The 21987-nt window shown below is 44.6% G+C and overlaps 1 protein-coding gene across 1 annotated transcript in view; it reads left to right on the forward strand.

Moving 5' to 3' along the window:
• Positions 1–201: 201 nt before the first annotated feature.
• The window catches only part of LOC121269377 (probable G-protein coupled receptor 139), a 52682-nt gene continuing 30896 nt past the window's right edge, over positions 202–21987 (forward strand). Inside the window, exons 1-2 of the mRNA XM_041173959.1 lie at positions 202–304; positions 17503–17631. Coding sequence (XP_041029893.1) covers positions 202–304; positions 17503–17631 — 232 coding nt within the window. The remainder of the gene's footprint in view (positions 305–17502; positions 17632–21987) is intronic.

Consider the following 21987-nt stretch of genomic DNA (forward strand, 5'->3'; position numbering starts at 1 on the left):
ATCATTAGCACAGTCTCAATCAATGGGTGGAAATCAGATAGCTTTCCTATTAAATCTGGAGTCAGGCAGGGCTGCCCTCTCTCCCCTGTCCTGTTTGTGTGTTGCATAGAACTTTTTGCTAAGTCCATCAGGAAGGATCCAGGCAGAAGAGGAGTAATGATCCCAGGCAGTGGAGGCACTCAGGTCAAAGTCTCCCGATACATGGACGACGTTACTGTCTTCTGCTCGGATCAGCTGTCGGTGCACAGCCTGATCAACATCTGCGATCAGTTCAAACCGGCCTCAGGAACCAAAGTAAATCGTGGTAAGAGCGAGGCCATGTTCTTTGGGAACTGGGCTTACCGATCCTTTGTCCCCTTGACCATCAGGTCAGACAGCCTGAAGGTGCTGGACATAAAGTTCGGAGGGACCGGGGCATGATTTAGAAACTGGAAGGCGCGAGTGTCTATGATGGAAAGAAAACTGAGCATGTGGGACCGACGCCACCCCTCCATTGGTTGAAATAAGGATGTCTATGTATTTTGAGGCTTCTCTACTGATGTTAGTATAGAGCAGTTGGATCCTGTTGCATATTCCCTCCCCAAACCCCATTTTGGACAGCACATCCACCATGTAGGTGTGCGATTATCTTCAAAGCCAATTTCCTGATTCAGGCTGATGAGGCAGGTATCCACACCCCTGTCCTGCACATAGGCAATCGTATCCCTGGGTAGCGCAAGGCTGTCAGAGATCTTCCTGCCAGGCCCAGCACAGGTCTGGAGAGGGTGGTTTAGGGGTGGTCAGATCAAACTTGACCCAATTGGTGATGACTTTGGACAGATCTTAAAGTCCACATTCCATTTCTAATTTCCTCTCTTTGCACCTTTTGCTTGTAGATGAGGGTGATGATGCCTTTCCTCAAGGATTCTGACATGCTGCCGGCAAGAAGCATACTCTCGTACACTTCTAGCAGGAATGGGCCAACCCAGTCCCACGGAGCCAAATACAACTCAGCCGAATGTCGCCGCTTCTGGAAGTCTTACTATTCTCGAAGGACTCCAGGGCCTTAGTCAGTTCTTCAGGTGTTAGCAGTTTGTCCAGAATCTCCCGTGTACTGTCATCTAAGAGTACAGGAAGGACAGGGAGGCCGCGCTGTCCGTGGGCTTCACGTCATACAACCTGCATAAAAGTATTTGTTGATCCTCAAAATGTCATTATTGCGGGGAAGAAACTGGTCATCAGAGGTGAAGCACTCTCGCTGCTGCTGTACCCAGGCCTGGCCCATTCCTCACTCCTGCGTGATGGTGATCACCCAAGACATCTTTCGTGCTATCTGGAAGTCGTAAATGAATCGTGCCCGCAGGGACGCGATGTATGAGCCTCAAGATAACAGGGGAAAAAGCGTGCCCAACTTCGCCCTCATCCTGATGGCCACCCTTGTGTGTGGCTGCATCAAGCTGTGCACAGACCTCGATACGCAAACACCAATTGTCATTATGTGCTGAGGTTCTACCTGTCCCCAGTGTTGCAAAGGATGGGTCTGGCTCCTAGTTGTTGGACCATGCTGTGCCACCTGTCCCTCATAGAAAAATTTATGCAGAGAAACATCTTTGACCACAATTCTATCAGGCAGTGGTCGACATGTAATGTCTTAGAGGCCCTGCTGGAAACCGAGATGGTGGATCCTGTCGAATGGTTCCCCGAGCAGACTGTCAAAGTCACTTGGCAGAATGCCTCATCGCCAAAACTTTCCAACAAGCACCAGGATGTAGCTTGGCTGGTGGTGAAAAAGGCCCTAACTGTCAGATCCTTCCAACATCCCCTACGTATGTTGCCCTGGAGGTGGCTGTGGTGGGAAAGAGACCGCTGTTCACCTCCTTGTGGAATGTGCCTTTGCAAAGAAGATCTGGAGAGAGATGCAGTGGTTTTTATCGAGGTTCATCCAGAGCAATTCTGTGACAAAGGACTCTGTGCTCTACCGGCTGTTCCCAGGGAAGAACTGAGACAAACATGAACTGCAACTGGAGGATCATCAACTCGGTGAAACACATTCTTTGGTCTGCCTGAAACTTGTTGGTCTTCCAGTGCAAAGAGTTGTCCCCGATTGAGTGCTGCAGTCTGGCACATTCCAAGGTCCAGGGCTACATGCTGAGGGATGCACTAAAGCTTGGGGCAGCCACCGCCAAGGCGCAATGGGGAAAGGTCACCTTTCTGCCAGAGTAAACCAAGGGGCTGGAAATTGTATGGACCTCTCGAGCTGTACAGCTCGCAATAAGTGTATGCATTGAATACTAATTGTATTATAATTATACTGAAGCACCTCAGAGTGCAACATGATCTGTGTCAATAACTCCAATACTGTCTGTAATGACCATATGAAATAACTGTAATATGCATTGATTATATTCAAGCACCTTGTGATCCATGTGTAAAAGTTGAAAATGATTGTACTTGTTGTGCTGATGATTTAGAAATGTTTTGTAATGTTCTTTCAGATATTTTATGCATAAGATTTTTTTTCAAAAAAAACATTGACATCCTTTTTTTATTTGTTATCGTTGCTGGTAGGGGGAATGGAGGAGAGGGGTGGGGGTCTGTCCACATCTGCCTCTCTCTGTACCCATGCAGCTCTCTCTGCCCTTTCCCCATCTGTCACTCCTTGGTTAAACCCCCATGCACCCCTCTCTCTCTGCCCTTGTCTATTCTTTCCATCTCTCAACTCCCCCACCACCCCCTACACCTGTCCCTTCATTGTATGCCTAAACTTATATATTTCTCTGTTCAGCAGCCCTAGTCTCTCTGTCTCTCCCATCTGCATGCTCCCACCTTGGTTATATCTCACCACATCTCCATGATCCTCGTTCTGTCTCCCCAATCTGCTTTCACCTCCAGTCTGCTCTTCCCAGTTCACTCCGACTCTTTGTCCTCATCTATTTTCCTCCCATCTGTCTCCCCAAGGTTGTCTCTCTGGCTGATTTCCATTTTTCTCTACCCATTCTGTCTCCATATTTCTGCCTCTTTCTGTTTCCCACCTATTTCATCCCATATGTGTGTCTCTTTCTGTCTTCCCCTCCTGATTCCCTGCTGTCTCTCTCTCTGTGTCTCCCTCCCTTATTGCTGCTTATCATCTCCCCACCATTTATTTCTGCTGTTCTGTCCACCCCATCTTGTATTTTACTTGTCCTGCATGTGTACGCTGTTTATGTACCTCTTCTTTTTGTTTTTCCCTTCTCTGTCTCACCCCCATCTGTCTACTTGTCAGTTTGCTCCTGGTCTCTCCCTGGTTTGCCCCTGGACTCTTTCTACTTTCCCCATCTATGTGCCCATTTGTCTTTGTAAGGCTGCCTTAAACCAGCCCCACCTCCTGGGTTTCCTTTCACCAGTTGGTCTCCCCATGAGATCTATTAAACTCTTAGCCTCTCAAGAGAGGAAATAATTCAGTGAAAATGACTGAAAGCAGAAACAACAAAACCATGCTGCCCTTTTGCTGTGTCCAGTTAAGAAGAAGAAGATTAACCCTGAAAATCCAGACAGTTATTTTATATGCCAAGAGAGAAAAGAGAGAGAGGGCGGAATGAGATACAGAGTCAGGGTGAGTTCAGGCAGTGAGACACAGATGGTCCAGAGAACCTGGTAAAGTCTAGTTTTACATAGAATCCTTCCACTGGAGAGGTCGAAGATGCTGTCTGGTCTCTCACTGATGTTTTAGCAGAGACAAAGACAGTATTAACCTCACACTCAGCGGCAGTGCCAGCGAGTGATCCAAAGTCACATGTTTAAATTTCTCTTCCCTATTGTAATCTCTGCAAACTTGCAGCTCAGGGTCACTGGGCATGGCTCCCAGGAACCAAGTGTTTCACTTCGATGCAATGAATCTGAGAGTCCACCTGTCAGATATTAGCTATTGCATGGTCCCAGCAAACTCACAAACTCCTTCACTCCTCCCATGTTTCTGCAGGATTGTTGTGAAGATGGGCTCATGAACAGCAAATCCCTGCAGGGAATGATCACAATTTGGCGTCCTGAAAGGGACAAGTCCCCACTTTTCAACGTCCTGTAACCTTTTTCCCCATCTCCAGTTCTTTTGCTCAGTGATCAAAGTGACTTGCAAAAAAAAATGTTGATTTTAGTTGCTGATTTATTGCAGAAATCTGCGCATGAGATAATTAGTCCCACCCCGAATGCTACTTGTTCGTGAGTCAGAGACAGATTCAACCACACCCTCAATGATAGTAACTGAGACTGATATTTACAGATTCAATCCCACACTCATAGATAGCACAGAGACTGATATTTACATCAGCAATCCCACTCTGATGGACAGTACAAGAGACTGATATTGATTTAATAAATCTCACACTCACAGAGAGTACCAGAGACTGACATTTACAGAATCAATCTCACATTCACAGATGTTACCAGAGACTGATATTTACATAATCAATCCGACAAACACAGATAGTACCAAAGACTGCTATTTATACAATCAATCCACACTTACATGAATTGTAAAACATTTCAGGGTTATGGCCAGTGACAATGGGTGAATTGTTCCTCCAGAGGGCTAGCACAGATTGCAGAGCCCGAATACCCTCTTTCTGTAACCATTCCATTATGCTGATAGAAAATACTGGAAGAAATGTGTAGCCTTGGTAGTTTTGCAGTTTCAAAAGCGGGTCTATTCGTTAAACCCTCTATCAACCGGAAATGTGAATCCCCCCTCCCTATCTCCACAGATGCTGCTGAACCTGCTTAGTGTTTCCAACACCATCTGTTATGATGTCAGATTCCCAGAGTGAGCAGTATCTCGCTTTTTGAACAATAAAACAATCTATGTGCAGGAATCGATATTTAAATAAGACATTGGAAGCAGCACGGGGAAAAATTCAGAGAATTGGCGAATTTTACTAAATCTGAGTAATTTGATTTTGGCACCACATTACAGCACAGGGAAAACCTTCATTATCAGCAACAATGAACAAACTTGAGTTAAATTTTAAATGGAAAGTAAGTGGGGGTTTCAACTATTATATTTTATTAATGGCACGTGTGATTTCTGAGCAAAATCTCAAAGAAACGGGTCAAATTCAGCTCCGAGCTAGGGATTCTGATTTAAGAAGTTTACAAGCCAGCAAACTGCAATGGCAGGGAATCGAACCCCGATCGACTGTTTAGATTGCAATACATGCTCACCACTATACAAACACAGCTAACTCCTGATGCTACAGTAGAGCGAAAAGTCCCAAGCCTCTTAACAAGAGCGTTATCATTACAAATAAAGCAAAGTTAATGCTGAGCCACAGAAGATATTAGATCAGGTGACAAAAGCTTGGTCAAAGAGGGAGATTTTAAGGAAAATCTTAAGAAGCAGAGGGAGCTAGAAAAGTGGAGAAGTTTAGAGAGGGAGTCCAGAACTTTAGACCAGGTCAGCTGAAAGCACCATTGTCAATGTAGTACTGATTAAAATCAGAATGACCAAGGCGGCAGAAGAGCAGAAGTCTGGATTTTTTTTTGGTCTGGAGGAGGTTCCAGAAAAAAGGAGGAGTGAAGCCACGAAGGAATATGACAGTAAGCATGAGGACTTAAAAATTGTGGCATTGCCAGGCAAGGAGCCAGTGGAGGTCAGAAAACACGGGGGTGATTGGCTAACTGGACTTGGTTGAGGTGAAGTTCCAGGCAGCAGAATTTTGGATCAGCATAGATATACGTACAGTGGAAGATATGAGACTGGCCAGGGGAACACTGGAATAGTCAAGCCTAGAGTGAACAAAGGCATGGGTGAGAGTTTCAATCACAGACGAACTGAGGCAGTGTCAAAATTGTATGATGTTCAGGATGCGAAAGTGCTGTTCATTCATCTGATAAAATTCTGCCAATCTGTCTAATATCATACAGTTTAGTCAGAGTTATTGGGGGTGAAATGGATTTAGTGGTCAGTCATTATTGTTCAATATTAGGCTTGTTACTGCACCTGCATCTCTGGAATATTATATCAGAGCAACACTTTTCTCATTTCACTTTAATCAGAAGCAGATCAAAATTTCCCAAACTGGGGCAAAGAACTGAGATTCTTTAAAGCTGAGGTTTGCTTTAAGAAGCTCATTTGGGTCAATTCTCATCAGGATATCCCCAAAATCACTGATATATTGAAATCCGTTCTGAAATTTATTATTGAATCGGCGTCCACCACTCTTTCAGGCAGTGAACCCCTGATCAAAAGAAACCGCTGCATCATAGAAACACGTCTCATTCCCCCTCTTATGATTTTGTCAATTTTCGATTTTCTGGTTACCGTCTCTTCCCTCAACGGAAACAGATTATTCTCATTTCCTTCAGCATTTTGAACAGCTCCATTGAAACTCCTCTGAACTTCCTCTACTGGAAGGAGAACACTCCAACTTCCTACTCTTTCCAGATAACTGCAGTCCCGCATCTCTGCTACTACTCTCGTATATCTCCTTTGCATTATCTTCAGCACCTTCTCACCTTTCCGAAAATATGGTGCCCGGAACGGATGACAATGCTCCTACTGAGCTCTGAATAGTCATTCAGGCTCTCAGACTGCAGTCCCGTTTCTGGCTTCGAACTCGCCGTTGGCTCTGAGCTTTGAAACCAACGGACTGAATATTGCTGTCCACAAAGTACTCTCTGACTGTTCCTGACTCTGCCTATCACTAATGAACAATCTTTACTGCATGCATTCCCTCCTAATGCCATCTAATTTTCACTTTTAACATCTATTTTCAATTTCCTTTGTCTCCTTAATTATAATAAACATTTTCCCCGTCGGGAAATTAAACCCCGGACTCCAGCGTGATAGGCGGGCATACTGACAACTGTACTATCGAGGAACAGCATAACGACATGACTGTCCTGAAATTGGGGCAATTCGATTTCTGCAGTTCAACAAATCTGTCAATTTGTTGGTTTTTAAGCATCATAAATTCATAATTGGATTCGAAACACAGTCAGTTCACTTAGAGAAGGTAACCTGTCATTCCTGGAGTTAACTGAATGAAGCCCGCAGTCTCTCCAGACCCACAGTTAGTGGTTTATTCCTGAAAGAATGGAGCCACATCTTCATTTTCATTTGGATTTGATAATGCCGAAGTAAATTCCGGATTTCGCTACTTGTTTCAGTAGTTACTTCCTTCCTCCTTACGATAGTGGCCGGTATCCCCGCCTCGTCACGCAGGAGACCTGTGTTCAGGGAGAAGTGTAAATATAATTCAGACGAGCACACGAAATTGGAAATAAACTTTAGAATTGTAATCTGGTTGATATGCAGGTGACAGTGAGTGCAAATGAAGATTATGTGTGAGCGGCATTCGGAGTCAGGAACAAGGGCTTTTTTCAGCTAAATCGGGATATGAGAATCCATGGAAGGAAGGACCCTTCGCATTAACTGCCCGGCAACATTCCACTGGTTCTTTCACGAAGCTGTGCTGAACAGGAATTTCAGGAAAATCAATGAATCAAGCTTCAATCCAGGACAGTTTGCTGAAATAAGATACTTTAAAACCGAATGTAACCGGCCAGACTCGGTTTAGCTGTAGGTAAGGAAACAGAATTAATTAATAATGAGTGTAAAAGTGCCTCTTGTAAGCAGTGGCCATAACATGACAGCAATTTACATTTTAATCTCTGGCACAATTTGTTTGGTTTCTCTGTGGTTTTTGCTTCTTTTTCCCTATTTCCCTTTCTTTACATTTGGACGGATGCTGCCTGACCTCCTGTGATTTTCGAGCATTTTCTGTCTATTTTTCATGTAGATGTACCATTTGTTCAGAAGGCACAGATTTCATCTGATTAAAATTCACGTCTTAAATGTTCATATTTATCCCTATTTACAATTTGTATACCAGGTGAAAAACTAATTGCATATTACAACATTAAATATTCATTTGGAAACACCATCTTGTGAATGGAAGTACAAATGAAAGGAAGGTAAGGGATACATCATGCATACAAAAAAAGGAGATGCCTGGGTGCAGAATGATACCAAGAGTCATACACAGTACAAGAGGCTGACCAATCACAAATCCAGACTTACAGGCATAGGAACAAAGGAACATAGGAACAGGAATAGGCCATTCGGCCAGTCGTTCCTGCTCCACCATTCACTTTGATCATGGCTGATCACCGACCTCAATGCCACTTGCCAGCACTACCTCCATATCCCTTGATGTCATTGGTCTTCAGAAATTTCAAGATTTCCTTCTTGAACATGCTCAATGATTGAGCTTCCATAGCTCTCTGGGGTACTTGAGAATTCAAAATGTTCATCACTATCTTAGTGAAGAAATTGCTCTTCATCTCCGGATAGATAGTCTACCACTTATCCTGAGATTATTTCCCCTTGGAGACTCACCAGCCGGGGAAACATTTTATCTACATCCACCCTGTCATGCTCAGTAAGAATTTTGTACGTTTCACTGAGGTCATCCCTCATAGTTTGCAACTCGAGGGAATATATTCTCAGTCTCCCCAATCAATCCTCATAAAACAATCCCGCCATCCCAGGGATTGGCCTGGAGAACCTATGTTGCAAGTACATCCTTCCTTAGATTAGGGGACCAAAACTGTGTAAAATACTCCACAAGTGCCTATATAACTTCAACCAGACTTCATTACTCCTGCACTCAATCCACCTAGTGATGAACGTCAATGTACTATTTGCCTTCCTAATTAATTGCTGCACCTGCAGTGACTAATGAACAAGGAAACCCTCACCCCATTGGACACCTCCCAACCTTTCACCAGCACCTTTGTGTTTTTTTCCTACCAAAGTGAAAAACTTTACACTTCTTCACGTTATATTCTAACTGCCATGTTCTAGCCCATTCACTTAGCCTAAGTATACTTGGAGACTCATTGCATTCTCCTCAAAACTTACATTCCTACCCAGTTCGGTGACATTCGTAAATTTGGAGGCATTACAATTGATTTCCAAGTCAGAAGCACTTATACAGATTGTGAGCAGCTCTGGACCTAACTCGGATCCTTGCAGAGCCGCACTAGTAACTAGCGCCCTGAGAGTGATCCGTTTATTCCTACTTTCTGCTTCCTTTCTGGTAACCAATTCTCAGCCCATACAAGTGTGTTCTCCCATCCCATGCAATCTAATTCTATTTATTAACATTCTGTTAATAATTTATTTATCTGAATGTGGTTGATTTTTTAACCTTATCAAAAGCCTCTGAAAATCCAACACACCACACCCACTGGACCTCTTTTAACTATGCGACAAGTAACATCCTGATAAACTCCAACAAGTTTGTCAAACATGATTTCCATTTCATAAACCCATGTTGACTCTGCTCAAGTTTACCATTCCTTTCAAAATTTCCAGTTATCACATCCTTAGTAATACATTCTGACATTATCCTACCACTGACGTCAAACCAACAGATCTGCAGCTCTCCATTCTACCTCTTCCGTCACTCTTCGCCGGGATTCTGTCAGTTGCACAATGAATCCCACAGTCACCAAAATGTCAGAGAATGACAGAAACAAAGTAAGTCTTGCAATCCCAAACATTACAGAATCAGGCACTAAGAGAGGCTGGGAGAAATTAAAAGATTCTGGCTCACATACAGTACCAGACTGCGAAACGTGTAGAATGAATTCCATACTCTCTGATAATGCAGGAGAAAGTAAACTAAATATGCGCCGCTTATCGTAGACGAGAGAATCTCTAAGACCATTCAACAAAGATTGAAATCATAATATCTGAATGAATCCATTTTTGTTGTGGAAAACCAGACAAATAACGGAGAGAAACATACTGTAGAGAAGCGAGCTTAAATAATATTACTACTGGTGTCTGAACAAAATATAACTGTAGCTTGCCTAATTTCTAGTATCACCAAATTTCCCTTCTCCAATATAATATGAACAATTATTGTGTTGTGTCTTTCTCTAATCCGTAAACTTCATTCTTCCGGCGTGTGGGGGCATGTACTGTTCGAAAAGGGGAACTGTAACTGGGTGGCTCAAATTCACATTGTTGGTGTCACTCAAACGGGGGAACGTGCAACGGAAATAGGTATTTTCTTTCTGTAACTTCTGTTGTATTGTTTCACATAATATTATAATGAAAAATACGAAGAATAGAAAAATGGTAATGGATTTTCAATACATATTGAGTAGTTGTAAATCCGCTGCGTTATCACGTGTTAGACATTAGGCAGCACTTCTGTCTAATTTCTCAGCACAGTCTACTTGAAATAAACAAAACACAAGCAAAAATTAAAACGGAGGGCAACACTGGACATTTCACAGAAAATATTTTTAAAAAATCATTTATGGAATGTGGGTATAGCTAGCTGGGCAGGCATTTATTGCCCTTGAGAAGGTGGCGGTGAACTGCCTTCTGCAGCCTCTGCAGTGTAGTTATACCCACAGTGCTGTAAGAGAGGGAATTCCAGGGTTTTGACCCAGCGACAGTGAAGCGATATATTTCCAAGTCATTATATTGTGGGGCTTGGAGGGGAACTTGTGAGAGGAACTTTCTCGTGGTTCTGTTCCCGTGCATTTGCTACTCTTGTCCTTCTAGGTGGTAGCAGTCATGTGTTTCGAAGTTGCTGTATAAGAAGCCTTGATGAGTTGCTGAACTGAATCTTGTAGATGGTGCACACAGCTGCTACTGTGCGTTGGTGGTGGACGGATGTTGCTGGATGGGGTGCCAATCGAGTGGATACTTTGTCAATGATGGTGTCAAGCTTCTAGCATATTGTTGCTCCATTCAGCTAAGCTAGGTTAGAGTATTCCATTACACTCCTTGCTGGTGGTCGCCAAGATTTGGGGAGTTAGGAAGTGAGTTACTCCCTCCAGGGTTCCTAGCCTGTGACCTGTTTTTGCAGCCACAGCATTTTTATGGCTAGTCCAGTTTAGTTTCTGGTCAATGATAACCCCCAGGATTTTGATAGTGTTGGATTCAGGAATGGTAATGCCATTAAATGTCAAGGAGTGATGGCTAGATTCTCTCTTGTTGTAGATGGTCAATGCTTGGCATCTGTGCAGCATGGATATTACTTGCCACTAGTCACTCCAAGCCTGGATATTGCCTGGATTTGGACATGTACTGCTTCAGTGTTTGAGGAATCGTAAATTGTGCCGAAAATTGTGCCATCATCAGTGAACATTCCCACGTTCGACATTAGGCTGGAGGGATGGTCATTGCTGAAGCAGTTGAAGATGTTTGGGCACAGGACACTACCCTGAGGAGCTCCTGCAGTGATGTTCTGGAGCTGAGATGATTGACCTCCAACAATCACAACCACATTCCTTTGTTCGAGGTATAACTCCGACCGGCTACGAGTTTTCTCCCTGCTTCCTATTGACCCCAATTTTGCTTGTGATCCTTGACGGTACGGTCGGTCAAAAGCTGCATTGACGTCAGTATCAGTAACTCTCAACTCACCTATAAAGGGGAAAGGACTGAAGACAGAAATAATTAAATGAAATTAAAATGAAACGGAAAATGCTGGGCAGACTGAGCAGACCGTGCAGCTTCTGTAGATACTGCAAGCTCGGGTTAATGGATCAGAGGTCTGAATCTTTTCTAGATATGAAAAGCTAAGATTTGGTTCGTCTCCACAGATATATTGCAATATATTTATTTATTTATTTGATTGTGCAAACTTTGATTTCAGAGCTTTAGACTTTGTATTGAAATACTATTGTCAGGTCCCTGTGTGCATAACGAGTTCTGGCCTAAACTCCTTTCATTCCCTCTCTCACACGTGCAGCAGTGCCACACCAGTTTTCGTGCCGACGTCACTACATTGTGCGTCGCACAGCCGCCAGAGTGACTCCGCGCCGGCGCAGTGCCTCCACTGAGCCGTGTTCTCATGGCAACGGGCCGGGTCTGGGTGGCTTTGGCAGCTGTTTCCGGTCAGAGGGCGGCCCCGGACGCTGGCCTGGGATTGGCACTGTGAGGGCCCGAGCGTCAGCATCTCCGGCTCCAGGTCGGGTGCTGACTGAGGAAAGAGAAGAATGCCGGACGCCAGAACCCCAGAAATAAGAACCAAACCAGTCCCCATGCTTTTAAATTCAGAGCCGCTCGGCTGTTTCCCAATTAGAAACAGGGACGTGGAAACTCATGTTTACTTCTTTACTCAGCTTGCCCCTGAGAAAAATTGATCAGGGTATTTTCTCAGTTGGAAGTTTCTAGGATCTGTGGATGAGCAGAGTGATTTGGGGGCCCATGTGGAAGATTTAGGGATGGAATTGCATAGCTTAACATCTTGGCTGCCGAAGGCACAGCCTTTAATGCGTTGAAGTGGAGTGGAGGATACACAGAGCAGATTTGGAGAAACATAGAAATCTCATAGTGGGCTCATGTGACCCACACAAACCCGGGGAATTCAAAGAGTTTTTAAATATCAGTCCAAACACGGACTGATGATCAATAAATAAATGTTAATTTTACAGTTTGTGAAAGTTACAGTGTTGGGGGAGAGAGCAGTCAGTCAGATTTTCTAGGTTTGGGTTTTTTTGGCAGGGTCTGGAGGTCATGGAGGTTCCAAGCGGTCACAAAGTTCATTTATCCCGGTTCAGTTTATCTATGGAGGGAGAGGGTTGAAATCAGCCGCTGTCCCGGAATAAATTTCTTCTGCTGAAAGACCGCCGGCCCCCTTCAGCCCAGGTCAGTTTGTCCTGGGTTACCCTGCACTGATGACCGCCCTTGCTGGCCTGAGTTTCCACCTTGTTTCCAGTGTCGAGGGAGCCCCTCAGCTCGTCACCGTGGAAAGTGTCCGCTCTCGGATGTCCCGTTACTCTGCAAGTCGGGCCCTGGGCTGGGTCTGGGACGGCAGCTGGAGAGACAAACATAACCCATCATCATTAATGAGCCCGTGAGGCGGTCCGGGGCCGAGTCTCTGTGAATCTGGACATTGTTAGTGACCCCAAAATAAAAGTACTGAACACAGCGGAATCTGGTTACATATAAGGAACAGACCATCTGAACACCCACTGACACATATAAAATCAGAAGAATGGCCATCTCAGCTCAGGAGCCCATGCCAGAAGCAAGTTCCGGCCCTGTGCCCAGGGAATGGGATTGGAATTAAATCGCAGCCGATGTTTGTATCTCTCTCCCGGTGGTTTGAATGCTGCCACCTGCAGTTTAAACGAGCTCTGGCAGCGGGAACAGGAGGAGCCATTCCGCCCCTTCAGCTTGTTCTGGCCATTTACTCCCATTATGTCTGATCTGGGAGTTAACTCCATCCTCCCACCTTGACTTCATCTCCTTGGTGTTAATCCGTGGTGCCCTCTGTCCGTTCAAGTGGAAACAACACATCCCAGCCGCTCGAATACAAAAAGATATAGGGAGTTCCCCGGTGTCTGCATGAACATTTACCCTTCAACTTGCAGCTCTGGTGAGAAACTGGCTTTAGGAATCGGCTGCCTCACATAAATCTTTCAACATCCACTTCAAGGGTCTGAAACACCCTTTTTACACCAGAGTGACCAATATCTTTTCCATCCATTTTCTAGCTGTAGTCGCCGCTGGTGAGCTCACTATACTTTTCGAATCAGGTTACACTGAGACGTTGCTGTTGGGCTGTCTTCTTGAATCACTGATGTAACTGTTTGATACAGCTAAGCGGAATACTAGGGCGGTTCAAAGCCTCGAACATGGCAGTCAATCACGTTGAGAGGCTCTGGAGTCAGATATAGAACAGCCTGGATAAGGATGACACGTTTCATTTTCAAAAACTCGGACAGATTATTGATCACTGACAACAGTTACTTTTTAAAATCCAGTTTCTATTAAAATGAATTAAAATGTACATGCTGTCATTTGAACTCATTCTGTGGGTTATTGGCATAACCCCTGGATTGTTACTGCAGCAAAATCCATTCTCTACTCTCCTCTGATAGTTGAAATCTGCTCCAGTAAATGACCTTTTATCTCACCGTAATTTGTGGGCTAGAAGCCCTAATTGGGTGTCAGTGACTGCATCACATAAGTATATGAAAACTCTGATAAAACGCTATTTTTTTCTTCCTGATAGCTGTTTTTTTCCCATTATATATGTGTTAGTTCTACATCACAGTATTGTGATCAACGTGGCAGTTCTGAGTTGGTGATTTTTACATGAATCCTGAGGGAACTTGAGTTCTGCTGAAAATACCTGACCAGTCATCCCCGTGATTGGTGGATCATATGAAACAAAATGTCCCTTCGGCTGTTCGCAACTGGCAAGGTGCTGACGGTGCCTAACCAGGCCGTGCCTGCAAAACTCAAAACATTGTGTCCAACGTTAGTTGTGATTTACCATTCGACGACACCTGCTAAAGAATCCTGACTGTGCTCAGATTTACAGTGAAAACCAATTTAAGATGGTGAGTCGGGCTCACAGTTTGGCTCACTTACGCATGCATATTCCACGCATGGCCCTGTCCTTTGCAGATAGAAGGAGCACGTCCACACGTTGCGCTTTTTTGAACTAAGCAAAAGCTTAGGGAACAGTAATTCCATGGTTTATTTACCAAGTCAATGCCCTGACCAATCAGAGTCAACCTGCCTGGTTTGAATTTGAACAAAGCTGGGAAGTTAACAGTCCCATGTTGCATTCTCCATAGGGCAATGCCTCCATCAATCAGAGTCCACTTGCCAGCCAATCAGCTCTCTATTCTCATGCAGTATAAATTGTTGTTCTGCTGTCACATATCCTGATGGGTGCAAGAAAAGCTTTGAAACATATCTCTTTTTTCAGCAAAAACAAGCCTTATCCCTCTGTCACTTGATCTGTCAGTATGTGGCCCCCTGGTGATAGTTACTATCAGACCCTCTTTCTTGTGTGATCTTCTTCTGATCTGGTCATTGCTGATTACAAATTAGTGGTTACCATTCCTTGATTTTTGAGGTCTGATGAACACAGTGAAACTTTGCCTTTTATAATACCAGAGTGAGGAAAGAATAAACAAACTGCATGTGGTGGGGAATGTGAAATACAGCAGGAAATATTGTAATGCACAACAGGTCCATCAGTATCTGGGAAATAGTGTCAATACAACAGAGCTACATCATAAGGAACATGACCCAGACCATCAAGCTATATTTTCTCTGTTTAAATGCTGACTAACCTGCTATGTGTTTAGACCACAATCAATGGAATAGGCCCGCAGTGGTTCAGAATGCAGACTGCCTTTTCACTAAAGTGTAGCTTACACTGGCTTACTCAATTTCCCCACTTTGTAACTCTTTGAGCGGGCAGGTGAATTTACCAGGTCAACTTCTTAACTTGACAAACATCATTCCTGTCTGTCATTCCAGCTCAATAGAAACTCACCCTGCAGCATGAAAATGACAGCAATATCAGTATGGTAGAGTCTAACTTAAATAAATTGTTTCAAAGGCTGTTGTTTTCTTCCTTTAGGGAAGGCAAAAAATATTGAAATCATTTCAGTCTAATTTCTTAGGCTGGAGCCCACCCAATATGATACCCTTCTGGGTTACCCTATGCAGTTTTATTTTTTGTCTTCATTGGACAGCTGAACAGACCCTGTCCCCATCCTGAAACCACACAGATTCACTTCTGAGCAGGGTCACTGGGCACTGATACTGACGAGGACCCTGGGCACATTACCCCCAAACCCAGGAATACTGCGTGTTATTGTCAGTGTCCCACTGCAGTCCAGACTGATCCCCAATCAGGGCCTTTCCTGTCTGTATATTTCCCCATTGCCCCATTGGGGAACATTCAGCCCTGGATATACTGCAGAAGCTACACTGTGGGGCAGGGTGGCTGAGTGTCGTGATCCAGTTGCTGGGCCGCTGATGCCACAATGAGAGATGATGCTCACTCAGCTCAAGCTGGAAACTGGGAAACGGCCAATAGGATTTAAACCTGGAGCGCGGCTGTTTAAAGGGGAGGGACAGAAAATCAAACCAAAATGAGAGCAGGAATGTTTATTAATCGAAATGTTGACGCTTTCACACTCAGTTCCTGTCTGCATTCCTGCAGTGACTCCAGATCTCTTTTGACATTTGGACTGAACTGATTATACCTCAGCCTGAAACAGATTAAAGATTAAACAGGAAATAAACAGATTGAACATCTGTGTAAATAACAGGGGGAATATTAAAGACAAATATTAAACATAAAGGTGTCTAAATTATCTTCCTGTTTACTGATTACATTAAGAATTAGCACAAATACTCACTCGAGATCCATTAGATACTTGAAGGAGAGTATGGAGCTACGGAGAGCAGGATCCGATTGGTCTGTGAATGGGTTTGATTCCAGGTACAGAGACATCAGTGACCGTTTTATGCTGAGAGTGGAGGCAAGGTCCCCGGCACAAGAATCTGTAAGACCAACCTCGCATAAACCAGAGAGAGAAAAAAATAATAGCCAGGGTAAATCTTCAGGTATTTTAAGAATGCTATTAATACAAAATAATGTTAGGTGTAAGAAATTCAAGAAGCAAAACTTATATTTGTATAGAAGGAAAAACACTATTGATGCTCGAAATTAAGCTATGTTTCAGTTCAATGAGCTTTCATCACAATTGGGAAAAAAGTGGTGACTTGACTGGGTTTAACTGACAGGGAAATGAGGGGCCAAGAAAAGAACAAAATCGAAGTGCAGGAGTGATTAAATGACAGAAGGGATGATAGTGCAAGACAAAGGCACAGCATCTCCATGTCCTCACCCTGAGTCACAAGAGAGGGACGTGGGATGGTCAGTGACTCAGGAATGGAGTTGGTGTTGCGGCTGCAGATAATGACTGTTATTACACCTGAAACTGTGGAGACTCCACATCATGATTGGAAGTGGCTGGTGTGGCTGTGTGGACAGAGTAGGCAGAGTTATGAACATGACATTGTCAGAGTCAGCCAGTGAATAGCCAGAATGCCAGTGGAGCCGTCCAATCAGGTGGTCCCGGGCAGGGGAATCCCTGATTCAGACAATGCTGGCGCCATCTGTAAAGGCAGCCAACAGTACTTTCAAACACTGCAACTCTGGAAAGGCCAACGAGGGTGCCCATGTTACTGAATGAAGAGCTGAAATGGCAGAAGGCAGATCAAAGGTTGCTCCCCGATTCACTGATGCCTCCCTGGAGGAACACCTCCAGGCTGCTTGGGCTTGGAGGGAGGTCGGGTTCCCTCAGGACTGGATGAGGAGATCATCCTGACAATCCAAGCAAGTCCAGATGGAGATTGCCAAGTAGGTGAGCAGGTATGGGGTACGTGGTTACAGTGACACAGAAGGATTGATAACCTGATGTGTTCTGGCAAGGCGAGTGCAGCAAATAATATTACGTTTCCAGCCTTCTAAGCGACTAAGGGTGAACATAAAATTGGTAGAAAGGCCATCCCATCTCAGACACTGGCAACGCCCAGGCATCAGCATTGATTGTTAAAGACTTGTCAGTCTCTCTGTCAGCCAAATTGACTCCTGCACTGCCATGACTCTGTGATGCCATGATGGGCAGTCATGCACCAGCATAACTTAGTCCATGACTTGTAACAGTGAGTAAAAATTGAATTTTATGTGCTTGTAGAAGAGAGCACACAATGTCAGGGAACGAAACAAGAAGGGTGTCTTTATCCAGAACTTGCCATCCGAATGTCAATGAAAGATGTAGTGCTAGAGCTGGGAGACCTGGAGGCAGGGCGTGTAATCACCGATGGTAAGATGGGTTGTGGAGCTGAGAACATGGGTGGCCAGATGGATGGACACGAGAGCCTCTAGAGACCACGAAAAACAATGTTTGTGTGTCCACCACTGGTCACAGAGTCGTCTGATGGACATGTTGGAATGTGCATTGCCCTCATATCACTCTTCTCTCACATGCAAGTCAAGGGCTGTTGTGACAAGGAGACAGCCGTCCCTTCTGAGGAGAAAGAGGAAACCTCAGAGGGTGCACATTGTCATTAATTCTACCCACCCTCCACCAGTGCAGACAACTTCACTTTGGTGGGTAGTCACACGCATTTAGCAAAGAAGTCACAATCTGGTGAGCACTGCATAGACACATCCAAGCAGCTGATAGAGTCAGTGACATTTCAGGCCACTCACACTCTAATGGTATATTGGAAGGCAGAACAATTACAAGCTAAGCTCTGCATATTGTATGCTGCTGCCGCTGTTTGGCATGAAAGTAGTTGAGTGTTGTTGCATCATCAGGTTGCACCTCATTTTTCATGCTGCTTCTGAAATGCCATCCTACGCTCTTCCATCAGTTTGCTGCATTAGACAGATGCATGTGTGACAGGTAGATTGGTGAGGAGGCTCTTCCCTCTTGCTGGATCCTTAATATCTTCCATAGGTCCATTCTGGCAGATAGGTCCGTCAGGAGTCAGCGAGCTTGATCGGTAGTGGTGCTATCGAGCCACTCTTGATGATGCACATTTAAGTACCCCACGAAATGTATATTCTGTGCCTTTGTCACGGGCAGAGCTTCCTCCAAGTAGCATGCAACATGGAATTCTCCTGATTCATTAGCTCTGGGAAGGTAGTATGTGGCAATGAATTAGGAAGTTTCATTGCTCATGTTTGATTTGATACTATGAAGCTTCATGTGGTCTGGAGTTGATGTTGAGGACTCCCAGGGCAACTCCCTCCCACTTGCATACCTCTGTGTCACCACTTCTGGAGGGTCTGTCCTTGGCAGTGGGATAAGACATACCAAGGGATAGTGATGATTGTGTCTGGGATATTGGTTGGGTATGGCAAGATATACTGTGAATATGAACATCTCAGGCTGTGGCTTAATTTGACAATGGAACAGTTCTTCCAATTTTGACACAAGCCCTCAGATGTTAATTAAGAGAACTTTGCCACCTCAACAGGGCTGCAAATGCGTTTCATTTGCAATGCCAAAATAGGTGTCAGGTGTTCCACCTCGCCTTGTTTCTTTTTGAATTTTCTACATTTGAATGGCTTGGCTTGCTGGGTCATTTCAGAAGGCAGTTAAGGGTTGAGCGCATTGTAGGTCTGGAGTCACAGGTAGGCCACACCAGGTAAGGATGGCAGATTTCCTTCCTTAATGGAGATGAATAAACCAGATGGGCTTTTATGAAATTTGATGATGCTTGCATGGCAGTACTACTGAGGCAAGCATTTAAATGTAGATTTTATTAATTATTTGAATTCATTACTTAAATTTCAAATTAAATTCCAACTGTCATTGTCCAATTTGAGTGCATGTCCACAGGAAATTAGGCTGGGGCTCTGGATTTCTATCCGAGTGAAATCTGTTGTCTCCCCTGTCATCCAGAATCCATCCTGAATGACGAATGAGGAGCCTAAAAAGATTAGGCAGCGGATTGCCTTAGTTTGTAGGCATCATGGGGGCCCCCTAGGAACCTAGCACAGATCTCAAGGATCAGTTTGAGGTGTTCGCAGACCAAGTGTGCATTGAGTGAGTGAAAGTCTTTCCTGCTGATGAAGGCTGCTGCTTGATCTGTGGGAGCTTTAATGGCCTCATGTGTGCAGCCAATGACACTAAGCACATGGGGAATCCAACCATGACCTTAAACCCTCCAGCCTGAATCCCTGGATTGCTGCAATGATGCGTGCATTGGCTGGTCCCCTTGAAGATAGTGCTGATGACCATCTTGATGCAGTGAAGAGCCACAGACTGGGAGATCACACAGGTATCTCCAGCCAATCCCTGGAAATATCCTGAGGGGCAGAACTCCAGTGTCACAGTGACCTTTAGTGCCACAGGAATTAGCGCTCGCCACTTCTCATAGGGCTCAGCCCATCCTCCATCGTATCTTACAATGCGATAATGGCCTCTCTGGGGAGGCGGTCTTCAGTAATACTGTTGCTCTGACAATTGGAAGCAGCTGAACTTCTGATGGTAAACTACTTCTGCTGGGGAGCTCATCTGTGCAGAAGAGGCTGGTCTTTGCCTCTCAGTGCCCTCCTTGTCTGTGCTTCTTTCAGCCTCATGATCCCGGTGCCACTACGGGTGATAAAGTTCCAATCTCAATGGCTGCAGTTCTCTCCCTCTCTGATGCTTCTCCTCACTGAAAGTCTCAAAGGATGAGTGAATGAGGCCAAGAGCAAATAGCTGCACTCACATTTCCAGGCTCTCTCACTCACGGTTACTCTGCAGATACAAGTGCTAAGTCAGTGAGGGCACACAATCAGAGCACCCTCACTATACCAACCAGATTTATCTTTTCACCAAAGTGTTGCTGCTGCTGTGTAGCCACTATCACCCACCCTACCAAGATACGCTCCCTCTCACACGCCTGCTGCTTGCAGCCAAGGCTGACCTTCGCTGCGATTCTGCCCTATTCTAGCTGGCGAGGCTCCAAAGCTCCATTGTTCTAGTGCACCCATCTTATAATGGGAAGAAGGTCTCATGAAATCACAGTTAAATGCCTATTTATGAGGCTTAATTACTTTTTCACTGGGATAAAGTACAAATTCTTCCCTCCAGCCTGGCCCTCTGGTAATATCCGCTTGCAACATTAACACTTTGGGGTTTACTTCTAATAACTTTTGCTGCAATTTAACAATGTCGCCAACTACCTGTCCTAGAACATTGGCCTTGTTTCTCTCTCCAAATTTGAGTGCTGACCTGCTGATTATTTTCAACACCTTGTGAAAGCATCTGAGACTCTGCCTGTTGCTCCAGGTTGTGTTATTGGAGGTATTTCAGGGCATAGTGGGAAGTGATAGCGATGCACCACGAGAGATGTCACAGCCAGAGGCCAAAGACTAAAACTTCCAGCATTCCCAGAGCTCTGAAAAAAGCACAGCGCGTGACAAGGTAGGCCGCACTTGTTCAAAAGTTGGCTTAACATTCCCTTTTAGCGAAAACAACATCAATGGTCCAGGGTTTAAGAGTGAAAAGAGTGACCAGGTGACTGGGTTTTTGGTGACAACAGGGAAATCAAGCCCATATGTGATAAGGATAGTCCGGAGCCGAAAGTCACCAGCTCCTTGCAGCTGGGGCTCAAGCATGTGCATGGTGGAAATTGGGGCTCTGGGAAGCTCTGAACCAGTGGTAGCTCCATGCTACTGGGGATTTGGGCCTTGGAGACACTCTGGACCCCTGGCTTTTCCATGATACTGAGGAATTGGGCCTCAAAGAAGACTCAGAGGAGTTGTAGCTGCCTACTCTGTGAAACTGCCAGCTTGGGTAAAGAGAAGATTGTGGTGAGCAGTGGTTGCCTGCTCAGTGAAGCTAGATAGCCAGGATCGGGCAGATTGTTAGATGTTGGGGTGCAGCTTGGCTAATCCAGTGGGAAACAGTCTTCAATGAATTGATTTAGGGCTGGGAGGTGAGCTGTCATTGGGCAATCTAAACTGGAGTCCAGTTGGCTCACAACTCATTGCAGGCAAAATAAGTAAGATGGCTTCCAGGCTGAGTTGGAGCTGCTTTACAGGGGGAGAAAAGCTATCTCCTGCTAGGGAGGAACTGAAATACCTTCTCAGCAAAACAGAGGTTTAAAGAATTGGCGTAACTCACAGTGATCACTGACACTTGGGTTGGTTGTTAAGAAATATGTGGGGCATGTCCTAGTTTAGTCATTCACTTAACATATAGCTTGTGGTGTATTCAGGCACAGATTATCCGTTAACTCTTGTTTGCTTCATGTCAATTCGGATTGCTAGAGCAAAGACAGCTAGTGTCAACTGTTTGCTTTGTTGACTGTTGTATAGCAATATTTCCTCTATTTTAAAAATGTGGAATGTTGTGGCTTTGTTCTCCTGGTAACTAATGGGGATTTCTAACTTAATCAACTTTAAAAGAAAAGTTACTGCTCCCTAACCAAACTGTACAACCTCCTGTTCGAATTATTTATTTTCTAAATGAATGTCATAAAATTTCCCCAAGTGCTTCATCAGAGTGAACATTGCACAAAATATAAGGCCAATCGAGATCAGGAAATGACTCACTAGATCAGAGAGATGGAATGTCTCACAGGAGGAGTGAAGTCGAGAGGCGGAGGTGTTTAGTGAGGAAATTAGTATGTTTTAAAAATCAGCCATGAGATGTGGGCTTTGCTGGCGGGGCCAAAAT

Source organism: Carcharodon carcharias, chromosome 24 (genome assembly GCF_017639515.1).
Source record: "Carcharodon carcharias isolate sCarCar2 chromosome 24, sCarCar2.pri, whole genome shotgun sequence".
Lineage (NCBI taxonomy): Eukaryota > Metazoa > Chordata > Chondrichthyes > Lamniformes > Lamnidae > Carcharodon > Carcharodon carcharias.